Source organism: Phocoena sinus, chromosome 19, assembly GCF_008692025.1.
Source record: "Phocoena sinus isolate mPhoSin1 chromosome 19, mPhoSin1.pri, whole genome shotgun sequence".
Taxonomy (NCBI): Eukaryota; Metazoa; Chordata; class Mammalia; order Artiodactyla; family Phocoenidae; genus Phocoena; species Phocoena sinus.
In genome coordinates this window covers 40,059,060-40,082,297 of record NC_045781.1, presented here as the reverse complement: position 1 = coordinate 40,082,297, position 23,238 = coordinate 40,059,060, and the positions used below count along the sequence as shown (strand labels likewise).

General features: G+C 59.5%; 3 protein-coding genes across 22 annotated transcripts; 2 read left to right on the top strand and 1 right to left on the bottom strand.

Moving 5' to 3' along the window:
* The first annotated feature begins 528 nt into the window (after positions 1–528).
* EXOC3L1 (exocyst complex component 3 like 1) lies at positions 529–5,554 on the top strand. 5 transcript variants are annotated; one of them, XM_032614322.1, is made up of 13 exons: positions 531–1,002; positions 1,214–1,389; positions 1,471–1,690; positions 2,103–2,715; positions 2,795–2,912; positions 3,048–3,173; positions 3,273–3,373; positions 3,576–3,686; positions 4,432–4,561; positions 4,682–4,804; positions 4,889–5,056; positions 5,133–5,257; positions 5,332–5,554. In XM_032614322.1, the coding sequence occupies exons 1-13, from the start codon at positions 543–545 to the stop codon at positions 5,519–5,521; spliced, it is 2,661 nt and encodes an 886-aa protein (XP_032470213.1). In that variant the 5' UTR covers positions 531–542; the 3' UTR covers positions 5,522–5,554. The 5 variants fall into 5 exon arrangements, 2 of the variants coding, with proteins under 2 accessions (XP_032470213.1, XP_032470214.1); XM_032614323.1 differs by having other exon boundaries at positions 532–1,002; positions 4,889–5,044; positions 5,332–5,521; XR_004347063.1 differs by lacking the exon at positions 5,332–5,554 and having other exon boundaries at positions 529–1,002; positions 4,454–4,561; positions 4,658–4,804; positions 4,889–5,044.
* A 430-nt stretch (positions 5,555–5,984) lies between these two features.
* Positions 5,985–13,766, top strand: KIAA0895L (KIAA0895 like). Of its 2 annotated transcripts, none has more exons than XM_032614325.1 (7): positions 5,985–6,087; positions 8,699–9,324; positions 9,406–9,549; positions 9,825–9,957; positions 10,876–11,181; positions 11,288–11,385; positions 12,410–13,766. In XM_032614325.1, exons 2-7 carry the CDS (start codon positions 8,755–8,757, stop codon positions 12,575–12,577), a joined length of 1,419 nt encoding a protein of 472 aa, XP_032470216.1. In that variant the 5' UTR covers positions 5,985–6,087; positions 8,699–8,754; the 3' UTR covers positions 12,578–13,766. The 2 variants fall into 2 exon arrangements, with proteins under 2 accessions (XP_032470216.1, XP_032470217.1); XM_032614326.1 differs by lacking the exon at positions 5,985–6,087 and adding an exon at positions 6,239–6,709.
* A 373-nt stretch (positions 13,767–14,139) lies between these two features.
* Positions 14,140–23,063, bottom strand: LOC116743641 (heat shock factor protein 4). 15 transcript variants are annotated; one of them, XM_032612344.1, is made up of 17 exons: positions 22,822–23,063; positions 22,081–22,189; positions 21,863–21,990; positions 21,647–21,771; positions 21,305–21,380; positions 21,097–21,161; positions 20,475–20,571; positions 20,097–20,224; positions 19,748–19,975; positions 19,140–19,245; positions 18,976–19,041; positions 18,778–18,847; positions 17,914–18,001; positions 17,448–17,584; positions 14,836–15,138; positions 14,380–14,685; positions 14,140–14,286 (listed from the first exon to the last, which is right to left on the bottom strand). In XM_032612344.1, exons 1-17 carry the CDS (start codon positions 22,942–22,944, stop codon positions 14,279–14,281), a joined length of 2,163 nt encoding a protein of 720 aa, XP_032468235.1. In that variant the 5' UTR covers positions 22,945–23,063; the 3' UTR covers positions 14,140–14,278. The 15 variants fall into 15 exon arrangements, with proteins under 15 accessions (XP_032468235.1, XP_032468236.1, XP_032468237.1 ...); XM_032612345.1 differs by having other exon boundaries at positions 14,960–15,138; positions 22,822–23,005; XM_032612346.1 differs by lacking the exon at positions 19,748–19,975.
* Positions 23,064–23,238: the final 175 nt, after the last annotated feature.

Below are 23,238 nucleotides of genomic sequence, written 5' to 3'. Positions count from 1 at the left end.
TACCTAGTAGTCCCTTCCATGGCTCCCTTTAACTCCCAAGACAAACATAGCTTTCATAGCCCTTCCACCCGTCTCTGCCATCACCTACCACACACTGTCTTCACAACAGCCTGTCGTCTCTTGCTCCTGTGCAGAGGCACACCTACCTCTGAAGGGCCCGTCAACACAGTTGTCACACTGTGATGTTGCCTACACCCATATTTGCACACCTCGCTCTCCACCCAGGTTGGGGCCATCTAGTCCATGTCTGTGTCCTGAGCACAACAGATCCTGCATAGGCTGCTCAAGCCTCAATGATCACAGGGAGTACACCCCCCCTCCCCGCGAGGAAGTGGCGCCCAGCCCTCCCCACTCTGTCCCACAGTGCAGATGCTCTTTCCTGTTGGGAATAAAGTCCCAGAGACTCAGCTTCCTTCCTTTCTGCATGTGGCCTTGGAGGGGGCGGGACCTTGGAGGGAGGAGGGAGCTCCTGGGCAGAGAGGTGGGACAGAGGCTTCCTTGGGGAGAGGAAGTCTCTTGCTGCATGCTGAGGTGTGGGTCTCATGAGCCAGTGGTGGGAGTACCCAGCTCTGCCAAGAAGGCCAGGGGGGAGGGCCATCCTCAAGGCCAAGGCTATCTGTGGAGGAGGGAGAACTGGACGCCTGGCCAAGCCTGGTGAGTTCCATATCAAACTGTCCTCTGCAACTCAGAGCAGGAGCGGTGTCCAGTGGAGGCCCATGCCTACCCTGTTTCACTTGCATCTGAGGGGCAAAACTGAGAAACCCAGCAGGCAAAGGTGTCTCAGGTTCCTTCTCATCACACCCACCTCCCTCTCATTTCCTGAGGGGGCTGGGCAAGAACTTTCCTCCTTCTCAGTGGGGCCTAGACGGAAGCTGCAACTCAGAGGCGCTCCCACTCTACGTGCTCTAACCTGGACCTTCGCCCCTATTCCTACCTCCGCTCCGGCTCCACCAGCCATGGACTCAGCAGCCAGGGACAAAATGCAGCCTGCACTTCCCCCTGGTATGAGCCCTTCTGGGTGGGCTGAGGGGGGGATGGTGGCAAGAAAGTTGGGGATGGTGGGGTTGGTCCTCCCTGCCAGGTCTGGCTGGAGCTCTATAGGGAGGGCAGGGAGAGGAGTGGACTGCCCTGGGGGGCAGGCCGAGGCGTAGGAAGGGGAGCAGATTTGGCAGCCACTTCCTGCAGGCCCTGCCCAACTGACGCGGCTGCCCAGGCTCTTCCTGCCCAGGGCCTGAGTGGCCGGAGCAGGAGAGGGCGGAGCAGCTGGCCCGGGGTGCAGCACTCAAGTGGGCCTCGGGCATCTTCTACCGGCCAGAGCAGCTGGCCAGGCTCGGCCAGTACCGTAGCCGCGAGGTGCAGCGTACCTGTTCCCTGGAAGCACGCATCAAGGTGGGCATCGGGCAGGAGGCAGGAGTGCTGAGGGCGGGCTGCAGGACTGGCCAGGCCTCACTGGCTGCCTCCCTCCCACAGTCAGTGGTGCAGTCATACCTGGAGGGTGTGAAGACCGGTGTGCGGCAGCTGGCCTGGGCCCTTGAGGCCGTGCAGGGAGCCCGCGAAGCCCTGGGCCAGGCTCATGGGTTGCTCTGGGGTATGGCTGAGGCTGCACAGACCCTAGAGCCCCTGCGGGAGCAGGTTGTGCAACACAAGCAACTGCAGGCCATGTCTCAGCTGCTGCCCCGGCTGCGAGCTGGTGAGTGTGTAGGGCCCTAGGCCGCAGTCCTCCGACAGGTAGTCGACAAACACCATCACTGATCAAGGGCCTGGGGCGCCAGTGGGAGATTGCATGGGCGGACACGTGGGCGACCTCCCAGAGAGTAACTCAGGCTTCAAATGGCAAGGGTGCATATTAGTTCCTCCCCCGAGTTCCTCCCTGCCTTCCCTCCAAGATCCCTGACTTCCACATGTTCCATCAGCTCAAGGGTTTACCCCTGGCCCACCATGTAGGCCCTTCCCTGGGTCCTTTCAGATTGACCAATGCTCTACTGTACTGATAATTAAATATTTTACACATCACCCCAGCCCCAGGGCCTCAGCATCTACTGCTATACCCACTGCACAGGTGGGAAAGCTGAGACCCAGGGCTGCCTCTTCTCCCCGCTTAGTGCCTGCTGCATTGGCCCACACACAGACCCTGATTGATGCCCAGCGACTCTTGGAGGCATATGTGAGCCTTCGGGAACTGGAGCAGCTACAAGAGGAGACGTGGGCACCTCTCGGGGGCCTGGAGTTGCCAGTGTTCGAGGGGCTGCGCCCTCTGGCTGAGGCTTTGGGCCAGGCTGTGGAGGCGGCTGCAGGGGCTGCAGGGCAGCTGGCACGGGAGGATCCAGCCCTTCTGGTGGCTGCTATGCGTGTGGCCGAAGTGGACGCTGGGCGCACAACCTCCCTGGAGCAGGCTGCCCGGGACTGGCGGCAGCGCTGTCTGCGGGCACTACAGGAGGGCTTGGAGCAGATCCACTTTGGGACACCTCTGCAGCCTGGGCCAGGGGCACTAGCAGAGTGGCTGGAGGCTCTGCGGGTGGCTCTACCAGCAGAGTTGGCCACGGCTGAGGCACTGGTAGCACCCTGCTGCCCACCACACTACAACGTGGTCCGGCTGTGGGCCCACACCCTGCACAGCGGCCTGCGCCGCTGCCTGCAGCAACTCCTGGAAGGGCCTCAGCTGGAAGCTGCCGATGCCTTCACCTTGCTGCATTGGGCACTGCATGTATACCTGGGGTCAGTGTCCCTGGGGCAATGGGAAGTGGGTTCATCAAAGGCTGGAGGCTCAATGTAACCCTGGGCTACCCATGTCTAGGCCAGAAATGATGGGGAGCCTGGAATTAGGGCCCGAGGCTGATGTGTCTGATCTGGAGCCCCTCCTGACCCTGGAGAACATCGAGCAGTTGGAGGCAATATTTGTGGCCAAAGTCCAGGTGAGTAGTTGGGGCCTGGGTTCAGAGCAGCTCTGCCACCAGCTGTGGGCCTGTATCTGTGGAGTCGCATGTCCACCTGTCTCTAGCAGTGTCAGTGCCCTGCTACATACTGCTGCACCTTGCCCCTTTCCCCAGGCAAGTGTGGCCCAGTGGCTGCAGAAGGCACTGGACGGGGATGTAGCTGAGTGGGGCCGAGAGCAGGAGCCTGACACAGACCCATCTGGCTTCTACCACTCACCAATGCCAGCCATCGTGCTGCAGGTGGGTGAAAAGTGGCAAGGCAGGGGGGCAGCTCTCATAGGGAAAGGGAAAGAGGGCAGGACTAGGACTCTGCTGATGGCTGCCCATCCCTGCCTGTAGATCCTGGAAGAGAACATTCGCGTGACCAGAATGGTCAGTGAGTCACTGCAGCGGCGGGTACATGGCGTGGCACTGTCAGAACTGAGCGCATTCCTAAGGAGGTCTGCCAAGGCACTGACCCACTCCCAACCCCTGGCCCTGATCCTGGGGCAGCGCTAAGGGGCTCTGAGTGATAAGACACACCTGTGGGAAAGGGCTCCTTCAAAACAGGGCCTTGGGTATCTTGGAGGTGGGGCCAGAGTACCAAGGACTGGGGTTGCACACAGTGACAGCAGATACAGGAGCCGCCTCTGCCCTTTGCAGCTTCAGTGATGCTCTGATCCGATTCTCCCGAGACCACCTCAGGGGGGAAGCAACGGCCCCTCATTACGTGCCCTACCTACTGGCCACCCTCAACCACCAATCAGCACTCAGGTACCAGGAGGCCCCCGCCGAACCCCACCTTCAGTAACCCCTGACTGAACACCTATTAGGTATGAACCCAGCTCACACTAGGCCTTTCGGAATTTTGGACTCACATAGCCCTGGGGTTCCTATCCTAGTTCTACTAATTACTAGCTGTGTGACCTTGGGCCAGTTACCTAATCTTTCTGAATCTTGCTTTTGTCATCAGTAGTATATGGGTAATAATGGACATTCTGAGAATCACATGAGATAACATAAAATGTACCTACCACAGTACCTGGCACATAGTGTCAATTATTCATTCATTCAACAAATATTTATCAAGGCCCTACTCTGTGCCAGGTTATGTCTGGCATTACAGCTGTGAACAAAACAAAAACATTCCCTTCCTCTTGGGTCTCATGTTCTTTGGGGTGGGGGCAGAGAGGACAAACAAATTAACGATGATTTTGACTCCCTCCTGACTGGGATTAACTCTCTCCCCTTACCGAAACAGAAACTGAAAGACATGACTTGCCCAAGGTCACACCGCGAATTAGAGGCAGGTGCAGCTGGCCTGTGTCCCTTCTAGTTCGCTGAGCCCACCACTCCCATCCTCACTCCGTGGCCCAGACTTTCAGAAGTGCAGGGAGCCGCCCTTCTTGCCCCCTCACGGAACACACTTGCGGCACTAGGTGGCGCCCGAGTGGCTAGACAACGGAGGGCCTCTCGGGCCTTGGCCTTGGTCCTGAAGCCGTACTTTTGGTCGGTCCAGCTCCTCCGTGTCCGTCCTGCAGCCCGACTGGGTGGCTCCAGGGGCCTTGGCTCCGGTGGAGGCAGCGCTGGACGAGTTGCAGAGGAGGATCTGCCGCCTGGTGTTGGAGGCGCTGCTGGCGGAGCTACAGGTGAGGCTTCAGGTGGAGATGGGGGTGGGAGAAGGAGATACAGCGGATGCATGGGGGGTCTCTGCGGGGAATGCCGGATCTGAATCGTCCCTCCAGCCGCGTCTCTGACCTCCGCTCCAGCCCCTATTCGCTGCTCTGCCCTCTCGCCGGTGGCTGTCGAGCCCAGAGCTGCTGGATGACGTGTGCGAGCGGACCGCGAGCTTCTGCCAGGACTTCCGACACGTGCGGGATCCTGCGGTCCAGGTGCGTTTGCGGGTAAAGGCTGGGGAGGGGGGAAAGCGCCCATGGGAAAAGCGTCCTGGAACCATTTGATCGTGCTCCCCGCAGCTGCTGCTGGCTGAGGCGGAGCGTACCGTGGTGCTGCAGTACCTACGTGCGCTGATGCAAGGCCGCCTAGTGTGCCGCGGTGCTGACGAGCGGACCCAGGCGGCCGAGCGCCTGCGGCACGATGCCGCCCAGCTTCGGGAGCTTTTCCTCGGTTTGGTGAGAATCTGGGTGAGCAGATGGGCGGGAGTCTCAGTGGTTGGGTAGGGGCCGAGGGCTGGAGAGAGACCAACCCCGACGTGTTCAGGGCCTGGAGGAGAGCGTTCAGTGCGCGCCAGTGCTGCTCGCCTTGAGGGAGCTGCTGAACCTCCGCGACCCCACGCTGCTTGGTCTCGAGGTGGCAGGCTTGCGTCAACAATTTCCCGACGTGAGGTGAGAAGACCGGCCGGGAAGGGAGGAGGGACCCGGGGGGGGCTGGGCGGGGCTTACGCACCTGTTCTCCATAGCGAGGATCACGTCTCCGCCCTCTTGGACCTGCGCGGGGACGTGTCCCGAGAGCAGCGCCTGGCCGCACTCAGCTCTCTGCAGGCCGGCCCGCAGCCCTCGCCCCCAGCGAGTGGACGCGCACTCTTCAGCCTCGTGCCAGCACCTGCACCCCCGCTGTCCTCCTGCCTCCCCTCGGGGTCCTGTGCCTGACCCTCGGCTGCCCCCAGAATAAAGCCACGGCCCCCGTACGCCTGAATTGTGTGCGTTGGAGAAGGGGGGATAGAAATAAAAGTCCCCGCGAAGGTCAGGGGTTCCAAGTGCAGTGACATACCTAAGGTATCCTGTCTCTAGTTCTGAAATACGTCTGCGCCCCACCTATCCCGGCATCAGACCTGTATATGGGCTGCTTTCCCAAGCACCCGGGCTTCCGCTGCTGTATGCGGACTACATCCCCACGTGTCCGTGCGCCGGCAGCGAGCTCGCGTCTCCCGCGCGACTGCTGAGTCCAACTACGGAGGTGGAGGGGGCGGGCTTAAGACAACACCCCACCCAGGGGCGTGACCCGATGGTAGACCCCCTCCGGCTCTACCTGGCCCCACCCCCAGCCATGTCCTCGGGCGCTTGAGGCCGCGGAGATTGACGTGAATCCGCGCGCCTTCGTCTGAGCGTGCGCGCGCCCGAGTGCGTGCGTCACCAGTGTCGGCTCCCGAGGGCTGGGCAGCCGGCGGCCGGGGTTGCGGAGTGGGAACGGCGGCGGCGAGAAGAGGATTGAACAGGTGGGGGCGCGGCACGCGGATGGAATCCCCCCACCCCCGAGAGGCCGAGAAGGCGTTCGACGCGACCCCTCCTCATCCACCAGGGAACCCCGCTCCATTGTCCTCCGGCCCCACCCTCCATTGGGCACTCCCTTTGCCCCATCCCCCGCCTCTTATTGGCTGGAGGTCACGCCCCTCCTCGATCTCCCAGTCCCCATTGGCTCCTCTTCCACGTTATCCTCTCCCGGAGTTTCTTATTGGCTCAGGCCACACCCTCTCATTATCACCAGACTCCGCCTTCAGCCTGGGCTCCTCCCACAACCATCTTTCGTTCAGTCTGCGTCTGGAGCTGGCTACTTTGGTCATGGGGGTGAATCAGACCCGTCCCTGCCCTCAGGGAGTTCAGGGGATGATGGGGGGACACGGACCTAGGCTCCAACAGTGACAGCCTAGGATGGTAAAGAAGCCGCCTGGGCACTGGGAACCTCTAAGACGCTGGCAAGGCTTCCCGGAGGAAGTGAGGCCTAAACCAAGTCCTGAAGAATGGTTAAGGAGTTTGCCACGGGGAGACATTGGGAGGGCATTCTTGGCAGAAGGACCTGAGACATGAAAGAAACAGGCATATTCTGGTAATTGCAAAGAGGTAGGTCAAATGAAATAAGTGGAGATGAAGGGGATTAGTACAAGCAGAGGCCCGGAGACCAGTGAGGAATCCAGAAAAGTGTATAGTTAGTTCAGGGGAGGGAAGCCTGAGGCCTGAAATCTTTTCCAGCAGCTTGTCACTAGGCAGAGTGCCGGGAGGAGGGGGAGGGGATCAGAACTAGATGGGGAAGCAAAGTGCAGGGAAGGTATGATTCCAGTTCTGAGAAGGACAAGGGCTCTTGGTTTCATTCCTTTATTAAGCAACTGTTCTGGGGACACAGCTGTGAACACTTAAAAGGAGAAAACAGATAAGCTCACTTGTACTGTACTTCAGATGGTGATAACTGCATCATAGGACAATATTGTGGAGAAGGGGAGGTTGTGGTGGAGAGTGTCTAGGGTAGGTTTATTTTATAGAGGGTGTGTTGGGGAGGCTTTTCTAAAAAGATATTTGTACAGAAATCTGAGGAAAGTGAGAGTGACCCCTGCAGTTATATGAGGGGAAAGCACTCCAGACGGGGGACATGTTCAGTTTGAGATACCTGTTAGACGTTCAAGTAAAGATGTTGAACGGAGAACTGGCAACACTAGTCTGAAGTTCATGGAAGAAGTTTGGGCTGACATATTTAAAACCATGAGAGTGGATGAGATCACCTAGGAAGTGAGCATAAACGGAGAAGAGGAGAGAATTTTCCAAGTTCTGGACATTATAGTGTCAAGAGGTCAGAAAGATAGGGATTACCAGCAAGTAAGACCAAGAACAAACAGCCAGTGAGGTGGGAGAACCATGTTCCAGTGTATTTGGGAACCAAGTGGAGAACATGGCCAAGCCAAGATGAAGTCATTAACTTTGTCAAATTCTGCTGATCAATATGAAGATCATTGGTGACCTTGGTCAGATCAGTTTTGATAGAGAGTGGGGGACAAAAGCCCCCACTTGAAGCGAAATTGAAGAGAGAACAGGAAAGAAGGGATTGGAGACTGAGTATAGACGACTTGAGGTGTTGTGTTGCCTTAGGAAACCGCTGGAGGGAGATGCAGTGGAGCTGGAAGCGTGTGGGGTCAAGTGAGGGTTTTGTTTTGTTTTTTAAGATGGAGAAATAACAACATGTGTTTATACTGATGGGAAGAATCCAGTAGAGAGGAAGAGATTGATGGCGCAGGAGATGTAGGAAAGGAGAGGAATGCTGGAATTATGTCCCTGAGCAGGCAGGAGAGTTTGGAGGCTGGAGCCTTCAGTCAGTCTCTGGGGAGAGACTGGGTTGGACTGAGCCCTGGTACAGAGTCAGGGGTGAGTGTCCTGACACTGGCCTTGGATGACCACTAGAAAGATGACTCTAGGGGACAGACCAGGGATTGGCTTGGATTTGCTGAAGTTTCCCTCTGCTCACCAAAAGCTGATTCTAATTTGGATTTGAGCAGATGGCCCAGGGAGAGAGAGCATTCCGGGTGGAGGGACTAGCATAAGCAAGGGGCCTGCAGGCATTCAAACTGACTGAGGCCCAATCCCAATGGGCTGGAGGAAGTGGATGGAGCCAGGAGGGAGGGGCGGGGTGAGACTGAGAAAATGCCATAGGTAGAAGGCAGGTAGAAGGTAGTGAGACCCCCTCACCTGTCATCCTGGCAGCTGAGGCTACACTGTACCAAACTCCCAGTCTGGGTGGGCGCTGAGCACAGGGATTGGAAGAATCACGAATGGGGGCTTAGGCCTTGCTCTCAGAAGCTCACAGTCTAAGGGGATTTGAGTAACCACCATCTAGCTGGGTGTATGAGACTCTTCCTCCTGCTTTCCCCCAGTCCAGCTTGCTTGGGTGAGCCTGCTGGAGGGGATGGACACTAGGGTGGAGGTGAGGGGTCAGGTTAGAACCTGGCATCAGGTCCTGGGCCCACCAAAGGCCCAGCGAGGGCAGTGTGGATGGAGCACAAGGCCTGCTGGTCCTCAGGCCACACCCACTCATGCTGGTCTCCACATGCCTTTCTGTGTCTCTAGAAGTCGACCGTGTGGGGAGTTGGAGTGACCCAGCTGGATGTGACCACCAGGACAGAATGGTGCTGGACTCAGGGGCTCAGGTGTATGAGCAGGCACCCCCCAGCCCACCATCCAGTCCCTCATCCTTGGGCCATAGGCTGAGGCCCTCAGACCGAGATGGGACAGCACTGTACCCCTGGCCTCGGTCCCTGGCCTTGCCCCCGGCTCTCTCAGTCCGCTCAGCCCTGCGGCCCCGACCTGAGCCGCAGCCCTTCTCAGAGCTGCACTTGGGCCACCGTGGCCACATGCGTCGCAGTGAGAGCACCTACACCGTAAACAGTATTGGCCGGCGGGGGGGCAGCACCCAGGGTCGGGCGCCACCTGGACAGGGACGGGACCCAGGTGGGGGCACCCTGCGGCCTGCGGCCTCCCTGCCTCACATCGCTAAGACTCGAAAGGATGCAGGCCGTGGTGCCAGCAAGAGCCCCTGCATGTTGGTGGCTTTGCGGCCAACCAACATGGACCGTGAGCGGGACAAGTTCTTCCAGTCCCGTTACACCTACAACCCACAGTTCGAGTACCAGGAGCCCATGCCTACGGCTGTGCTGGAGAAGCACAGTGAGGCCTCTGGACAGTTCCTCCATCAGGTCAGTCCAGACTGCCCACCTCACCCTGGCCCTTCCACCTGAGAGGCCTGGCCTGACCTGCCGCTGTGGCCCTTTGTGCAGGCGGTTGGCATCATCGAGGCTGTCCTGGAGAAGTTTGGTACCTATGAGCACTTTGAGGCTGCGACTGGGGGCCAGCTGCTGACCAAGTGCCAGATCTGGTCCATTGTGCGCAAATACATGCAGAAGGAGGGCTGCGCTGGGGAGGTGAGTTCGCCCTGCCTGCGAGGCCCCCTTTCCACATGCTCCAAACCAGGCTGCTGAGTGGGCAATGCCAGGCCCAGCTCTACACTGATGGAGCTTGTGACCTCGGGCAAGCCCTGCCCCTGCCCCCGTAAGGTGGGAGCTGGCTCCAAGCAGTGGTGGGGAAGGGTAGGTGTTGTGGCCAAGTGTCCAGCCTGGCTGCCTTGTGGCATCAGCGGGCCCATCGGCACACTGGCCCCTGGGCTGGTGGCCGTGGCTCAGGGCTCTGCCGCCCGCAGGTTGTGGTGCAGCTGAGTGAGGACCTGCTGTCCCAGGCAGTGATGATGGTGGAGAACAGCCGACCAACACTGGCCATCAACCTGACCGGAGCCCGCCAGTATTGGTTGGAGGGCATGCTGCGGCACGAGATAGGTCAGGGTGTGGGTAGGCGGGTGGGTGGGTAGGGGTGAGAGGGGGCTGGGACAAGGGGGGGACAGTGAGGGTCTCCAGTAACCCCACCCCCTCTCTTTCTTCCCCTTCCCTCCGGAGGATGGGCCCCTTCCCTTCAGGAGCAGCTACCTCCTTCCTCTGGCTCACAGACATAGGCCAGAACGTGCCAGCCCACTCTCTGGGCTCACCCTCATTTCTTATTCCTTCCGGGTATCTTTTCCTCCCTCTACTTCCTCTATGATTTCCCTTGACAGTGGGGCAAGACTGCTGAGGCTCAGACAGGCCAGAGGGAGAGCCCTAAGGGTCCCACAAGCCCAGCCAACATGCAGGCCCTCCCTGGTGGGTGGAAGTTCAGATCCTGGGAATGGAATTAGCTGAAAACACACAGAGCTGGGTTTAGGAGGGGTTAGGGCCAGCCTGGAAAAGCGAGCATGGGACACTCATTACTAGTCTTTTCTGTCTGTCCCTCCTCATCAAGAATCCTGTTGCTCTGGGCAAAAGATGGTTTTTGCTGGGGACATCAGCATGATATGGGCATGCAGGATGTGGGGCTGGGGTAGTGTGAGAGTTCCTGCACGTCTCTGGGGGCTTGGGGGGCAGTGTGAGTTTGGGAGAGTTTGTGTGGGTGTGTGTAGCCCTGGACGGGTGAGGGAGGGTTCATGTATGTGAGACTCTGGATCCTTGGGCGTGAGTTCACCTGAGGAGAGTCTTCATGCTGCCTGGGGTTGGGTGAGTATGAGTTTGGGGTGGAGGGGACTTGTGTAAGAGCCTGACTTTAGAGGCATAAGGATATGTGAGTCGCTGGCTAGAGGTCCAGCTGGGCAGACCAGGACCCAGGCTGGGCAGGAGGGTCCCTTGGATGCGCGGCCCAGCGCAGCCTCTCCCTCGCCCACCCCACAGGTACTCACTACCTGCGGGGCGTGAACAACGCGCGGCAGCCGTGGCACAGCGCCGAGGGCCGGCTGCAGTATGGGCTGCGGCCAGCGAACCCCACCGAGGAGGGCCTGGCCAGCCTGCACAGTGTCCTGTTCCGCAAGCAGCCCTTCCTGTGGCGCGCCGCGCTGCTCTACTACACCATCCACCGCGCCGCGCACATGTCCTTCCGCCAGCTGTTCCAGGACCTGGCGCGCTACGTGCAGGACGCCGACGTGCGCTGGGAGTACTGCGTGCGCGCCAAGCGCGGCCAGACTGACACCTCGCTGCCCGGTGGGCGCCTGTGCAGTGGGGAGTGTCCTGATCTGTGGCAGGGGTGCGGGGGGGGGGTTCAGGTGGGGCTTTGGGCCTAGGGCTCACGGCCCTCCCGTGTCCACAGGCTGCTTCAGCAAGGATCAGGTGTACCTGGACGGCATCGTGCGCATTCTGCGGCATCGCCAGACCATCGACTTCCCGCTGCTGACCTCGCTGGGCAAGGTGAGGGACCACGCGCCTTCGGAGGGCCCAGCCAGCTCTCCCCATCACTGCAGTGTTCCCTGAGCCTCTGATTGGAACTCAACTGAGGACTGGGTGCCAGGCCTCTCTGATGGGGGGAGCGTGGGTGGAGGTGAGCACAGGAGGTGAAATGACAGTCTGGCAGCCAATATAGGTGCTTGAGCCAGCCCACAGGTGTGTGTGTAGACACTGCACTTCAAAGGAGGTGAGAGCATTCCAGGCCAAGGGAGCAATCAGGAAGGCCTGGGGAAGGAGGCTGGAGAAATGGCCAGGGAACAAGTCCTTGGCGCTGGGTATTTGTGCCAGGCTGAGGAAGTCGAATTTCATCCAAAGCAATGGGGAATCCTAGGAGCTTTGAGCAGAAGAGTGGCACAGATGGTTTGCTTTAGAAGGCTCCCTCTGTCATATGGGAGGAGAGGCCTAGGGAAGGGAGTGCAGGGGGAAAAGGAGGAGGCCTTTCCAATCACTTTTGCAGACTTGATGGTGGTCTGGCATAACCCAGCAGTGGCCATGCAGTTGGAGGGGAAGCAGCAAGCTGGAGAGATCTTCAGAGAGTGGATCTTTTTAACTCAGTGGCCACTCTGAGTGGGAGGGTGACAGATTCTACGCCCCCACCTGGAATGTGACCTAGGGGACTGTGAGGAGGGTGGGGATGGCATAGGCTGGCACCCAGTAATGCTGGATATGGGGAGTCTGAGGTGCCTGAAGGATATGCCGGGGAAGGCGTTCAGAAGGCATTTGGATACCCAGGTTTGGAGGTGAGGGGGGAAGCTGGACTGGAGACAGGAGTGAGGTTGTAGGACATAGATGATAAAAGAAGGTGTTGAGAGAAAGAGCAAACACCCAGGACTGAGCCTCGGGGTACATAACATTGGGAGTGGATCAGGAGGGGAGAGGGAGGAGTTCCAGGAGCAAAGGGCTATGGGCCATTGCAAGAGAGCTGGGACCAGCTGCCTGAAAGCCAGGGCACGCTGCCTACTCCTGAGGCCCAGCTTTCTTCCTGCAGGTGTCCTATGAGGATGTAGATCACCTTCGGCCCCATGGGGTGCTGGACAACACCCGGGTGCCCCACTTCATGCAGGACTTAGCACGCTACCGGCAGCAGCTGGAGCACATCATGACCACCAACCGGCTGGATGAGGCAGAGCTGGGCCGCCTGCTGCCTGATGACTGATACTGGTTGAGGGCTACAGGCAGGGGCCCTGGAAAGAGGGCTCCAGATCAGCCCCCAGAACATGAAGCTGGCTGCTCTGTGCTTCCACAGCCTGCGTGTTTCTTGGGGAATGGGGAGGGCAGAAGCATTTCAGGAGGGAGGAGAGGCAACAGCAGAGAGTTTGTGTCCCTTGCTAGCCTCCCTGGACCCTGAAGGCCAACAGCAGCATGTCAGGCAAACTAAATCTGCCCTCCTGTCTCCAGCTGCCTTTTGAGCAGAGGAAAAGCCTGGGGGCAGGAGGGAAGCTGGATGGGGATGAGGGGGTGGCTTGGGAGTAGAAACTTGTTCTTGCACGAGATGGCTTTGGGTGTCTGCATACTCCAGTCTTTTCCTCCCCCACCTGGCCCCTTGGTGCTCCTTCAGCTTTCATGCTGTCTACCTCTCACTGGGTCCTGGTGGGGATCTCCCTTCTTCTGGGGTGATTGCCTGAGCCTGAGGTCCTGGCTTTCACACAGACTCAAGGAGCAGGGATCCTGGTAGTAGAGACCCAGCTGGGCTGGGGTGTGCTTTCCAGCATTTTGCCTCTCCCACTGTCATGTATTTTATTCCTTATTTATGTGCTCTACTTACTGGGGCTGGGACGCAGCAGTTTCTGAAGGTTCGATGGAGGGAACAGGGCTCCTCTGGAAGGCACCGACTGTTCCTAGCTCCACTCACTCACTCACTCACTCTCACACTCACACACACACACACACACACACACACACACACACACACGCCTTGTGAATCAAGCTAAGAGCTCACCTGGCCCTGCCTTCATCCCCTGCACTGGCCTCTACTGTCCCTGTCTTTGCCCACACCCTCACAGCTGGTCTCTGGAAGAGGTTGGCATAGCCTGGCAGCAGCCTAAATCAAGCCTGAGGGGCAGGCCCCTCGTTCCTAGTTCTGAGCCCCTCCTAGACCAGGAGAGGTGCCAAGATAATTGTTGCTTCCAGTTTCATCTCAGACTCAGCTGTGTGAGGTTGACCCTGTCCTACTCCCTCCCTTGGCCTTAGTTTTCCCATCTGAAAACCTGGAAACACAACTGCAAAGTCCTTATTCATTTAGTCAGTGAATATGTATAGAGCGCCTTCTGTGTGCCAGTTAACTGGTCACAACCCTCACTGAGCTCCCAGTCCGGAGAGAAGCCAATTAAAACAATTACAATGAACTGTGTGGGCTCTGCCTACTTGAGATCCCTTTCTCTTTCTAGTCTCACTTCCCAAGGTGGTGAGCTCTAGCCTTCTCTAAGTGGAAAGAAGTACCCTTTTCCTGGCTCTTTGTGCCAGGCCTAGGGGCTTTCATGAGGTGGGGCTGGTGACTACACATGTCCCCAAATGGTTCACGAGGATAAAAGGGCTGTGGAGCAGGGCCCAAGGGTCTGGCCCTTGTCCCACTGGGGACTCTCCAGGGGTACAGCTTGGGCTATTGAGGATGGAAAGGGGTTGAGGACTGGGCCGTAGGCACAGGGCTGCCCAGGTCATTGGGACTTAGAGGTACAAATCCACACCCTAGTTCCTGGGCAAAGAGCCAGAATCACAGAGTCCAAGCTGACCCTCCAGAGTTTATTCACTTTCAGTGGTACTGGGACAGAGGGAGCCTTCGTGGCATCTGACCCCGGCAGGGCAGGATCCTAGATCCCATCCTGCTAGGGCGAGGAGCGGCCTGTCAGCTTTAAGGCTTTCAGGAATCTAGAGATGACGGAAGGGATGTGGTCAGTCAGGTGGACCCCCCCCTCCGCCCCCCAGGCCACGCCCTCCCACCAGGTTTGGTCGGCCTCACACCTTCAGATTCGTCCCCAGCCTCTAGGTCGGGCTCCGGCTCCAGTTCTGGCTGTGGTTCTGTCCCTGGCTCTGGTTCAGGATCCATTTGGGGTTCCAACTCCGGCTCAGCCCCTTCAGGGGTCTCAGCTTCCAGCTCTGGCTCAGTTTCCTCGAGGGTTCCGGATTGCGCTGCCTCGGAGTCCTCAGGACCCCGGGCCTCATCGCAATCTGAAGCTCTGGGCAGCCAGGGGCATGCGGTCCCTGAGCCAGCTGCCTCAGGAGTCCAGTGGCCTGGGCATGGAGGGTCGTAGCTTCGTTCTCGGTAGCCTACGGCGGAGGTGGGAGTGTCTCAGATTCATTTTACCCCTCTGAGGTTTCCCCTGCACACGTGCGGGTCTTTGGGGAAGACCTCAACTCCTTGCTCCCACGCCACGCCCCCTCCTCTGACCTAGGCCCCGCCCCCGCGCGAGCTCTCACCCGTGCCCACGTGCTGCCAGTCCCAGGCGGGGTCGGGCGCGCGCACGGTTCGCTGGGCGCAGCTCAGCAGCTCCCGGCAGGCGGCTTCCCCCTTGCTTTGCACCAGCAGCAGCAGGCGGCGTACCCTGCGCTCGGCATCAGGCAGCGCGTCCAATGCCTCGTATTCGGGCCCGGTGAGCACGCCCCGTGCCAGCAGCGCATCCAGCAGCAGCCCCGAGTCCGACTGCAGCGTCTCTACCAGGCGTTTCCGCTCGCGATCGATCGTCTCTGATGGCCTCTCCTGCGTGTTGCCCATGGTGGGGGCTGCATGGGAGGTGGTGGGGAGAGAGGTAGTGGGGGCCGGAGCTCCCCTGACCTTGACCTCTCTCCCAGGGCCCCAGTGAACACCCGTGACTGGGGTCTCTACTCTGACGGCTCTCCCCAAGCATGTCCTCCCTCCTGAGCCCCTGCCACCTGCAGATCCTGTGATCCATTCAGACCCAGTTTATCCAAACTAACTTCTCTTTCCCAACCTGCTTCCCCAACTTAACAGGCAGAAAGACCTACAACTGATCCTGATACCCCCACACCCAGCTTGCAGTCAAGTTCTTCCCAGCCTGTCCAATATTTCTGTCAACCTCACCACTTACTTAGTCTAGCTTTTCACTTCCATCCTAGACCCTGCAGAGCCCCGAATCCCCCCACTCCCAGATCCTGAAGTGCTAGGAGCCTCCGCTGCTCCTCTCACCCACCGGAGGAAGTCCATACCCCTTATCCTGAGGTCCATCCTTCCAGGACAGGCCCTGCCCCTGCACCACCTCACCAATGCCACCACCACGTTATAACCCCAAAGTGGTCTCATGGTCTCTCCTGGTTCTAATACCTGAGCAGGGATACCTGAATTCTCTTGAGTCTTAGCTCTGACCAAGATCTCCTGACATCACCTGAGACCAAACTGTCTCCCTGCTGCCCTGGGAATGATTTACAGCCATCAACTTTAAGTACCCAGGGCCCAACTCACAAAAGCTACCAGCAAACATTGAATTTTCACTGTTTTCCTCCATAGATCCTCCCATTTTGAGAGGCTGTCTCTTCCAAACAGCAGGTGTTAGGCAGAAATTAATCTGCTTTGTTCATTTATTGACAACCAAGGACAATGGCCCATCTCCTCTTGGGTGGCCTGACCCAGGCAGCAAGGCCCCTGGCATTAAGGGCAATTAGGTCAGGCCCTGGACCACTCCCCCTCTCAGCCCATCTCCCCTGGCCTTGGCTTTGTCCACAAAACACCCTCCTGGATCTCGTCCTCCCTTTGGGGTCCCTCCTTTACCTCCTTACCTGGTTCTAGGTCTAGGATTTGGTCCTAGCCCCCATCCTGCTTCCCAGGTCTCACTAGTTGGTGTCATGCTATGCCTCCCTGGTCATTTCACCCCTCCTAGCCACACTGAAGTGTCAGCCCTTCCCCCAGGCCATGAGCAGAGACCAGGACTACCCTTTACCCCTCTCTCTCCCTTCATGTCCCATCAGGGACAAATGCTGCTCCTCCACTTCTCAGTGAGTTATCAGCATCTTCCTCAACCCCTCTGTGGTCACCTCATCTCCTATAACAGTCTCTCTGAGTACCGCTCACTCCTATCCCATCACCCCCACAGAATAGTGACTTTGACAACTCTCTGGGGTAGGGCTTTTGTCCCCATTTTACAGATAAGGGGACAGGCTCAGAGAGATCAAGTGGCAGAAGTGGAATCTGACTTGCTCCAGCCTGAACTACAAGGTCTCCTGCCAAGCAAAATGTCAGCCGTAACTACCTGTCCCCCACACCCCCACAGCTTATCAGAGAGAATCCAGACTATCTGTTCACTTCCCACCCCCTGGCCAGCCAGGCCTTCCCCCACTTCCCTCCACCACTCAGTACTGGCACTTCCCAGACTTCACAGGTGCTGTTGCCTAGGCCTGGAATGCCCTTTCCTCCCTCCATGCTGTGGATCCATCCTCCAAGACTCAAATGTCCCCTCATCCACCCCAATGCCTGAGTGTCCCACAAGCAGACTGGTTCCTTCTCCTCCGTACCCCCGTGAACAACATACACTCTCACCACTAGGCTGACATCACTGCACTGTGTACTGTGGATCCTCTGCCCTCTTCACTTGAGGCTTCCAAAGCCTGTCCCCCAAATCGAGTGCAGGAAGGGAGGGAGGACAGAACCCACTCTGTACAGGTGCAGAGAGGGAGGAGGAAGATTAGACTGGCCCCTCCTTCTCTCTCACGCCTCCCCAAGTTCTTTTCATGTTAGCCTCCTCCTTCCGTTACCCCGAGTCCTGTCCTCTGTCCTGTCTGGGGTGCAGAGACACCAGCTGGTACGGGTCCTCACCCTGAAACTCAATGCTCAGAAGTGAATACCGAAGTTATCTCCTTCAGTGCTCACAGCCCAGATCCTTCCCGGAGCACCAGGCAGCTCCAGTTACGAGGCGTGGACGGGGTCTCTGCCGCCCTCCCCACCTCGCTCCCCGCGCGTCCTTTTGCTAGGGAGCGAAGGTGGTGGAAAACTGCGGGAGCCTTTGAGCACGTGCGAACCCTTAACTCCCCTCCACCCAGCCCCAGAGCTAGAGTCCTGCCGAGGGGCGGGGCTCACAGACCTCCTTCGGGTGCGGCTGGTTTTGGTGGGGCGCGGATTTTGCCCAAACTCAGTTTCTCTTCCCTACCGCAGCCGGGGGGTCCGGGGAGCTCCCGGTCCGTGCGCTCCCGGCGGCCCCACTCACTGGTCAAGCCTTGGCTGGGGAGGAGATGACGAGGCAGAAAGGGCCGGGCGGGGTAGAGATGGAAGCAGCAGCTGCGGCGGGGGCGGGCCGGCCAGGGCTGCCGGGAACCCGGAGGGGGTGGGGAAAGGGGGCCATTCTTCCCGGGACAAGGGGAGGCAGGCTGCGGAAGCCGCGTACCGCCTGGGCTCGTACACGTAGTCTGCTTTCCCTCTTCACCCCGGGCGCGCCGGATGAGTCAGGGAGGGGACAGTTAAGCCCGCGGCCCCAAGTACCCCGGCAATTCCCAGGCGTTTTACACCCATCTTTGCCTGTCACAGACAAGGCTCAGAGGAGACCAGCTTACCCAGGCTCACAGAACGGATGCACTGCGGTGCTGGGTGTGACCCCAAAAGTCCCCGCTTCCCGGAGGTCGCAGTGGCCACGCGCCAGCCCTGGATTCGGACCCGGAGGATGGGGCCTAAGCAGGAGAACTAGGGGCAGGCTCCCCAAGCACCTCCACCCTTCAAGGGTTCCTCGATTAAAGCCCTAGGATCTGGACGCTGCTACGAATGCCAAGTCGCCCCCCACCCATGACTTCTGTGCTCCATGGTCGGTAGAGAAAAGAGACCAGAAACACAGAAAAAAACGCAGTTTTATGCAGGGCTCGGTATTGGAGAGGGGCTGCCAAAGTAGGAGGGGCTTCACTCAGCCTCCAGCAGGGGCTCAAGGAAGCCGAGCCGGGCGTGCTGGCGGCCAGCCCGCCCCTCAGCCAGGCTGGTTTCAGAGAGGAGAGGGCTCTCGGGGGAGGGGTTGGCCCCTGGGCTCAGGTAGGAGGCGCGGCTCTCAGGGGCGCTGTAAATGGTTAAAGCTCCCGGCAGGCTGAGGGCTGGGCCTCCCAAAGCGGCTTGGACATCCAGCAGGAGTGGTGCCCCCAGCATGGAGTCCTTCCCTAGGAGGAGTGGGGCTGTGCTCAGCGGGGAGAAATGGTCGCCTCCTTTCTTCAGGGAAGGAGAGCTTTACTCGCCTTGCCCTCCGGTCAGTTAGGATGAAACATCCACTCTCAACCCCCCCACTCTCTTCCAGTGGCTCAAGCAGCTTAAGCAGTACTCTGCAGAGCAGCCTGCCTCCGGGGATTTCCCTCCAAAACACCAACTGCCCCGCCCACGCAATCGTGGTAGCTCAGGCCCCTATGGGCCTCCCCCAGGTCCTGAGTCACCACAATTATTACCTGGCCCTGGAGAATTTAACCCCTTGACCGCCAGCTCAGTCTCACCCTTCTCTGGAACCAAGGGCTGCAACTGCATAAGAGAACCCCAGGAAGCAGCTGGGGAGGGGAGCTGGGGCTTTGGCTGAGGGAGAACAGCTGTGGACTAAAGGGCTTGGCTGAACAACCCTGAACCCCCTGCCCTCCCCACCCCCGTCTTACCAGGGACAGCTCCATGTCTAAGTCCATGAGAGTCCACTCCCGCCCTTGGAGGCTGGTGCCCAGCACCTAGGGGGAGCTCTGGGTCAGTGGTGTCCTCCCCAGGCTGCACAAACAGCTGGACCCCATCAAGCCCCATGCCTCTGCCCTGCTGAAGGTGTACTCACATCTAGGGGCCCTGCAGGCTCCACACTTTCAGGGGGGGCCCGAAGCAGCATTGGAGGCAACAGACTCTCCGGGCTCCGGGCTCCTCTCTCCAGGTCCAGAGGCCCCCTGCGCATGGAAAACTGCCGTTGGCCTGCAGTGCCCAACCCCATCCCCCATTAGGTTCCCAAGGAACCTGAATACATCAGGATCTAAATCTGACAACATACAGAAAATGCTGGAAGACGATCCCCCACACACACATAGAGGGGCACACAGAGAGTGCCTCTGCTTCCTACTTTTGGCCTGAGGTTTGGGTTGTGTCCCCTCCCTATGCAATTATCAATATCAGTGGTTCTTAAACTGTTGCGTACTTTACAAGCACCCCAGTGGTTGCATTTAAAATGCAGATTCCTGAGCCCTACCACTGACATGTTTCCACTTTCTAGGGGCCTCTGAAGCTGGTACTCCTTAGAGCAGCTCTGAGAAATCAGGTGAGACCGTGGTGCCCAACCGACCAGCCAGCCACCAAGGGGCAGAGAAGGCTGGGAAGTCTGGGGGCTAGTTAGTGCTGATCTAGCTGCAGAAGTGGCCCACGGGGCTTACAGTCAAAAATGGTCTCTCTGCTCACCTGTCAGGAACCTCCCTGGGGCCTCTTGGTTCAGGCTGCTGGGCACTCCTGGGCCCCTCAGGGCTAAGGCTCCCTTTCCCTTCCAGGATGGCCTGCACCACAGCCACAGGCAGCGGTGGGGGTGCTGTCACGCAGAAGTCACACTCGTTTGGGGCCAGGGCCAGCCCGGCCTCGCCTTCCCCCCCTGGGCTGGCTGGCTCTTCTTTGAGCAGTGCCAGGCCCTTCTCCCTGCACCAGAGAAAAGCTTCAGCCAGACCCTGGCACTGACCTCTCCCCCATCCCCACAGCCATCTGGGCTGCCAGGCCCTCAGCCACAGGCTCCCCAGAGGGCAGCCTCTGTCCCTCTTACCTCCTGCCACCACTGGAGGGAGAAAGCCTGGTTCCTTCAGGGGATGGAGAGTCTTCCGGAATGTCAGAGATGATGGGGCCCCTGGCCCTGTGAGGGCTGCTGAGGCCCAGGGTGGTCTCTGGGAGAGGCTGTTAAGTAGAAGATGAGGCCCAGCCCTTCACCTCAAGCCACAGGGTAAGCCAGAACCCAACCAGTACCACATGAGCTAGATCTAAGGGGGAAGGTTTGAGGGAGGAAGCTGGGCCCATGCTGGGGAACCTGGGTCTGGTGGGAGGGAAAGCTGGCCTCCATCTTCTCTTCTTTTTGGGGAATGTGGAAAGGGAACAGGCTCTCCATAAACCGAGCTGTGCTCTAGGGAAGAGAGAAGCAAAAACCTACCGATTGGATAAAGTAGGGGTCCTGCAGGAGGGCACCAGGTAGGGGGCAGGCGTTGAATTTGGCTGGTGTTGGGCACCCCTCATCCAGCATCAGGGACCTGTGCAGGGTGGCCAGGGCACAGGCAGGGGGCTGGGTAGGTTCATCTCCCATGCCCCTCAGCCTGCACCACCTCCCTCCCACAGGCCCCAGCAGCCAAGTCAGCAGAGCTGAGGCCTGTTGCCAGGGCATCAGTCACATGCTAGAGGCAGAAGGGGCTCCCCCCAGAGATGGGGGCCCTTTGGGGGTAGAGAGGGGAGGGAGGGAGTGTGGTTTGAGACCCAGACCCTCTGCTGTTGGGATGCTTTGGGGTGAGGGGTAAGGGGATGATGGGGTGGAAATATGGGGTTAAGGTCCTGGAACTGAGGGGTCTGAGAGTGGGGGTTTTGGTGGTAGAGTTGGGGGTAGAGGGGGAAAGCCCTGGAAGGGGGCCCTTGGGGGGATGGCCATTGGGTGAGGAAGACTGTAATGCAGGGGAAAAGAATGAGGATTCCAGGTGAAGGGGCTTCTGGAGGAGAAGGAGTCCTGCCTGGGTTTCTGTGAGGGTCCTGGAAGGGGTGGGGGTGTCCCTGGGTTTCTCACTCACAGCTTTCTCTTAGTTCCTGCGCTGCTGGACCCCGCCTGAAGTGGCCCAAAGAGGCACTGGATCAGCTGAAGAGAAAGCAAAGGGTTAACTCATACTTTGGACCTTGCCCCCCACCCTAACGAGGCACTCCAGGTGGCTTCCAGGACTGGGGGGCGGGTGGTACGCTCAGGAGTGAGAGAGAGAAGTGGGGTAGGGGAGAGAGGAACACCTTGCCAATGACCCGGTGCTGCTGACCGTGGCTCTGCCGCAGCGTCACCACCTCCCTCCACAAGATCTCGTTCTGCCTGGGGGAAAGGCGTGGGAGGGTGCTGAGGCATCTGAGAGTTCGCCCGGTCACCACCCCCCACAGAACGGCAGGCCTGAACCCGCGCCCACTCGGATGATCACCCGTCCATAGACAACAGACTTCCTCAGCTCGGCCCATTGCTCTTGATGGAGGCGCCAAGGCATGAGAGAGGAAGGAACTGCCTAGAAACGCTTGGAAGCCAGTGCCCCCTCGCCCAGACCCTCCCTTCCGCCTCCCCATCCTCCTCCGCCCCCTCCCCCGCACTGCCTGAGCTCCCGCAGCCGCGCCTCGGTGCTCTCCTGCACTCCCCGAAAAGCCTGCACCTCGCCCAGAAGACGGCCCAGGTCCTCAGGGCGCCAGCGGCCGTCGTCGCCGCGCAGCGCAGGCACCTGCAGGTGGGAGGCACCCTCAAGTCAGAGTCGCAGGAAACAGCTGTCCCACCTCCACCCCGGTTTGCTGGTTCCTGCAGGCCGCCCCCACCTTACGCCGCACGCGTTCCAGTAATTGCTCTCGGCCGCGCACGAAGCTCGGGTGCTGGAACTCGACGTGGTCCCGTTCCGGCCTCAGCAGGCCACCCTGCTCGATGCTCACCACCTTTCGAAAACCGTCTAGGGAGTAGGGCGTGGGGGCGTAAATTGCCCCGCCCCCCCCGCACCAAGTCACCCACGCCCGCGTCCCTACCGGCCCTAGGGACTCACACATGTTGAGTTGCCGCACAAAGCTCGCCATGTTGCTGTGCTTGAAGTACTGGGGCAGCACTTCCTTGGCAAAGCGGCTCTGGTCGCTGACGAGGAAACTAGTCCCGCTCTGTGGAGAAGGCCGCCCGCCCACCCACCGTGCGGGCGGAGACCAGACGACATCGTGAGCGGTGCCCGCCTACTGCGAAGCCAGCGCTCTGGCGCGCGCGCATACACACTCGCACTCACTCTGGGGACCGAGGCTGCCATTCGTGGGGACGTGGGACGAGGCCAGGCCAGAACCAGCTCTGGCCTAGCCTGGGGCGACCACAATCTCTATCCCAGCCCACCCAGACTCCGTACTCGGTTCTCTGAAAGTAAGAGCAGTGGGCAAACCTGGGTTCCAGCCCCGGACGGCTCCCAGACCCGCGATGTGACTCTGAGCTAGAACCAGGCCCAGCCCTTCCCTTCTCCTGGCCTCTCTGTGTTCCAATCTGTCTGATGGGCAGGGTGGGAACTAAATGACCTGGAAGATCCTTCGGGTTCTAGGTCTCCTCCAGAAGGCTCCTACCCTTTCCTCTGCCCGGAGGAAGTCGCCTCACCTCCATCTCGAATACCCCCTCCAAGCCGTCGCATACCCTGGACGGCTGAATCAAGGGACCCTCAGCCCCGTCCCAGGCAGGGACTGGGTGAGCGTGGACGTTCACTGACGTGGAGGAATCCCGGGGACCACTGAGGAAGTCGAAAGGCCCCAGCCCTCACCGGGCTCCAGCGGATCAGGTGGTCGGTGCCCGGGTCGCCCACCAGCGCCCACAGCTTGCCAAGGAAGGCTGGCACGGGACTAGGGCCCGGCTCCGTGGGCAGCGCGACTGGCGCTTCCTGCATGGCGCAGTCCCGGCCCCGTTTAACGCTTGGGCCCGGCCGCCGCAGGCTTGTCAAAGCCGCGGAAAGTGCTGCGTTTGCCTCCCGCTCCGCCCTACTCCGCCTCCCGGCGCCGGGTCAGGTGGGGGCCACGTGCGAACCAGCGGGGCGGGGCTCTGACCGCGGCCTCAGCACTGGCAGACAGAAAGGGCAGTATGTGCGTGGGGGCAGGGTGCGGTAGGGAAGTAGACCTGCGTTCGAGTCCCACCCCTCTCTCAGGCCCGCTGTTTCCTCCTTTGTTCTTCGGGAGAATCCAGC

Bases quoted from the DNA above. Each gene is read 5' to 3' on its own strand.
- EXOC3L1 (XM_032614322.1), top strand. From the start codon at position 543: ATGAGCCAGTGGTGGGAGTACCCAGCTCTGCCAAGAAGGCCAGGGGGG. The intron at 1,691-2,102 runs GTGAGTGTGTAG...CTCCCCGCTTAG, and splicing joins GCTGCCCCGGCTGCGAGCTG to TGCCTGCTGCATTGGCCCAC. The intron at 3,687-4,431 runs GTACCAGGAGGC...TGGTCGGTCCAG, and splicing joins AACCACCAATCAGCACTCAG to CTCCTCCGTGTCCGTCCTGC.
- KIAA0895L (XM_032614325.1), top strand. From the start codon at position 8,755: ATGGTGCTGGACTCAGGGGCTCAGGTGTATGAGCAGGCACCCCCCAGC. The intron at 9,325-9,405 runs GTCAGTCCAGAC...CCCTTTGTGCAG, and splicing joins CTGGACAGTTCCTCCATCAG to GCGGTTGGCATCATCGAGGC. The intron at 9,550-9,824 runs GTGAGTTCGCCC...TGCCGCCCGCAG, and splicing joins AGGAGGGCTGCGCTGGGGAG to GTTGTGGTGCAGCTGAGTGA.
- LOC116743641 (XM_032612344.1), bottom strand. From the start codon at position 22,944: ATGCAGGAAGCGCCAGTCGCGCTGCCCACGGAGCCGGGCCCTAGTCCC. The intron at 21,381-21,646 runs GTGCGGGGGAGG...CCTTTCCCCCAG, and splicing joins CGGCTGCGGGAGCTCAGGCA to GCAGAACGAGATCTTGTGGA. The intron at 19,042-19,139 runs GTGAGTACACCT...AGCTCCCCCTAG, and splicing joins AGCCTGCAGGGCCCCTAGAT to GTGCTGGGCACCAGCCTCCA.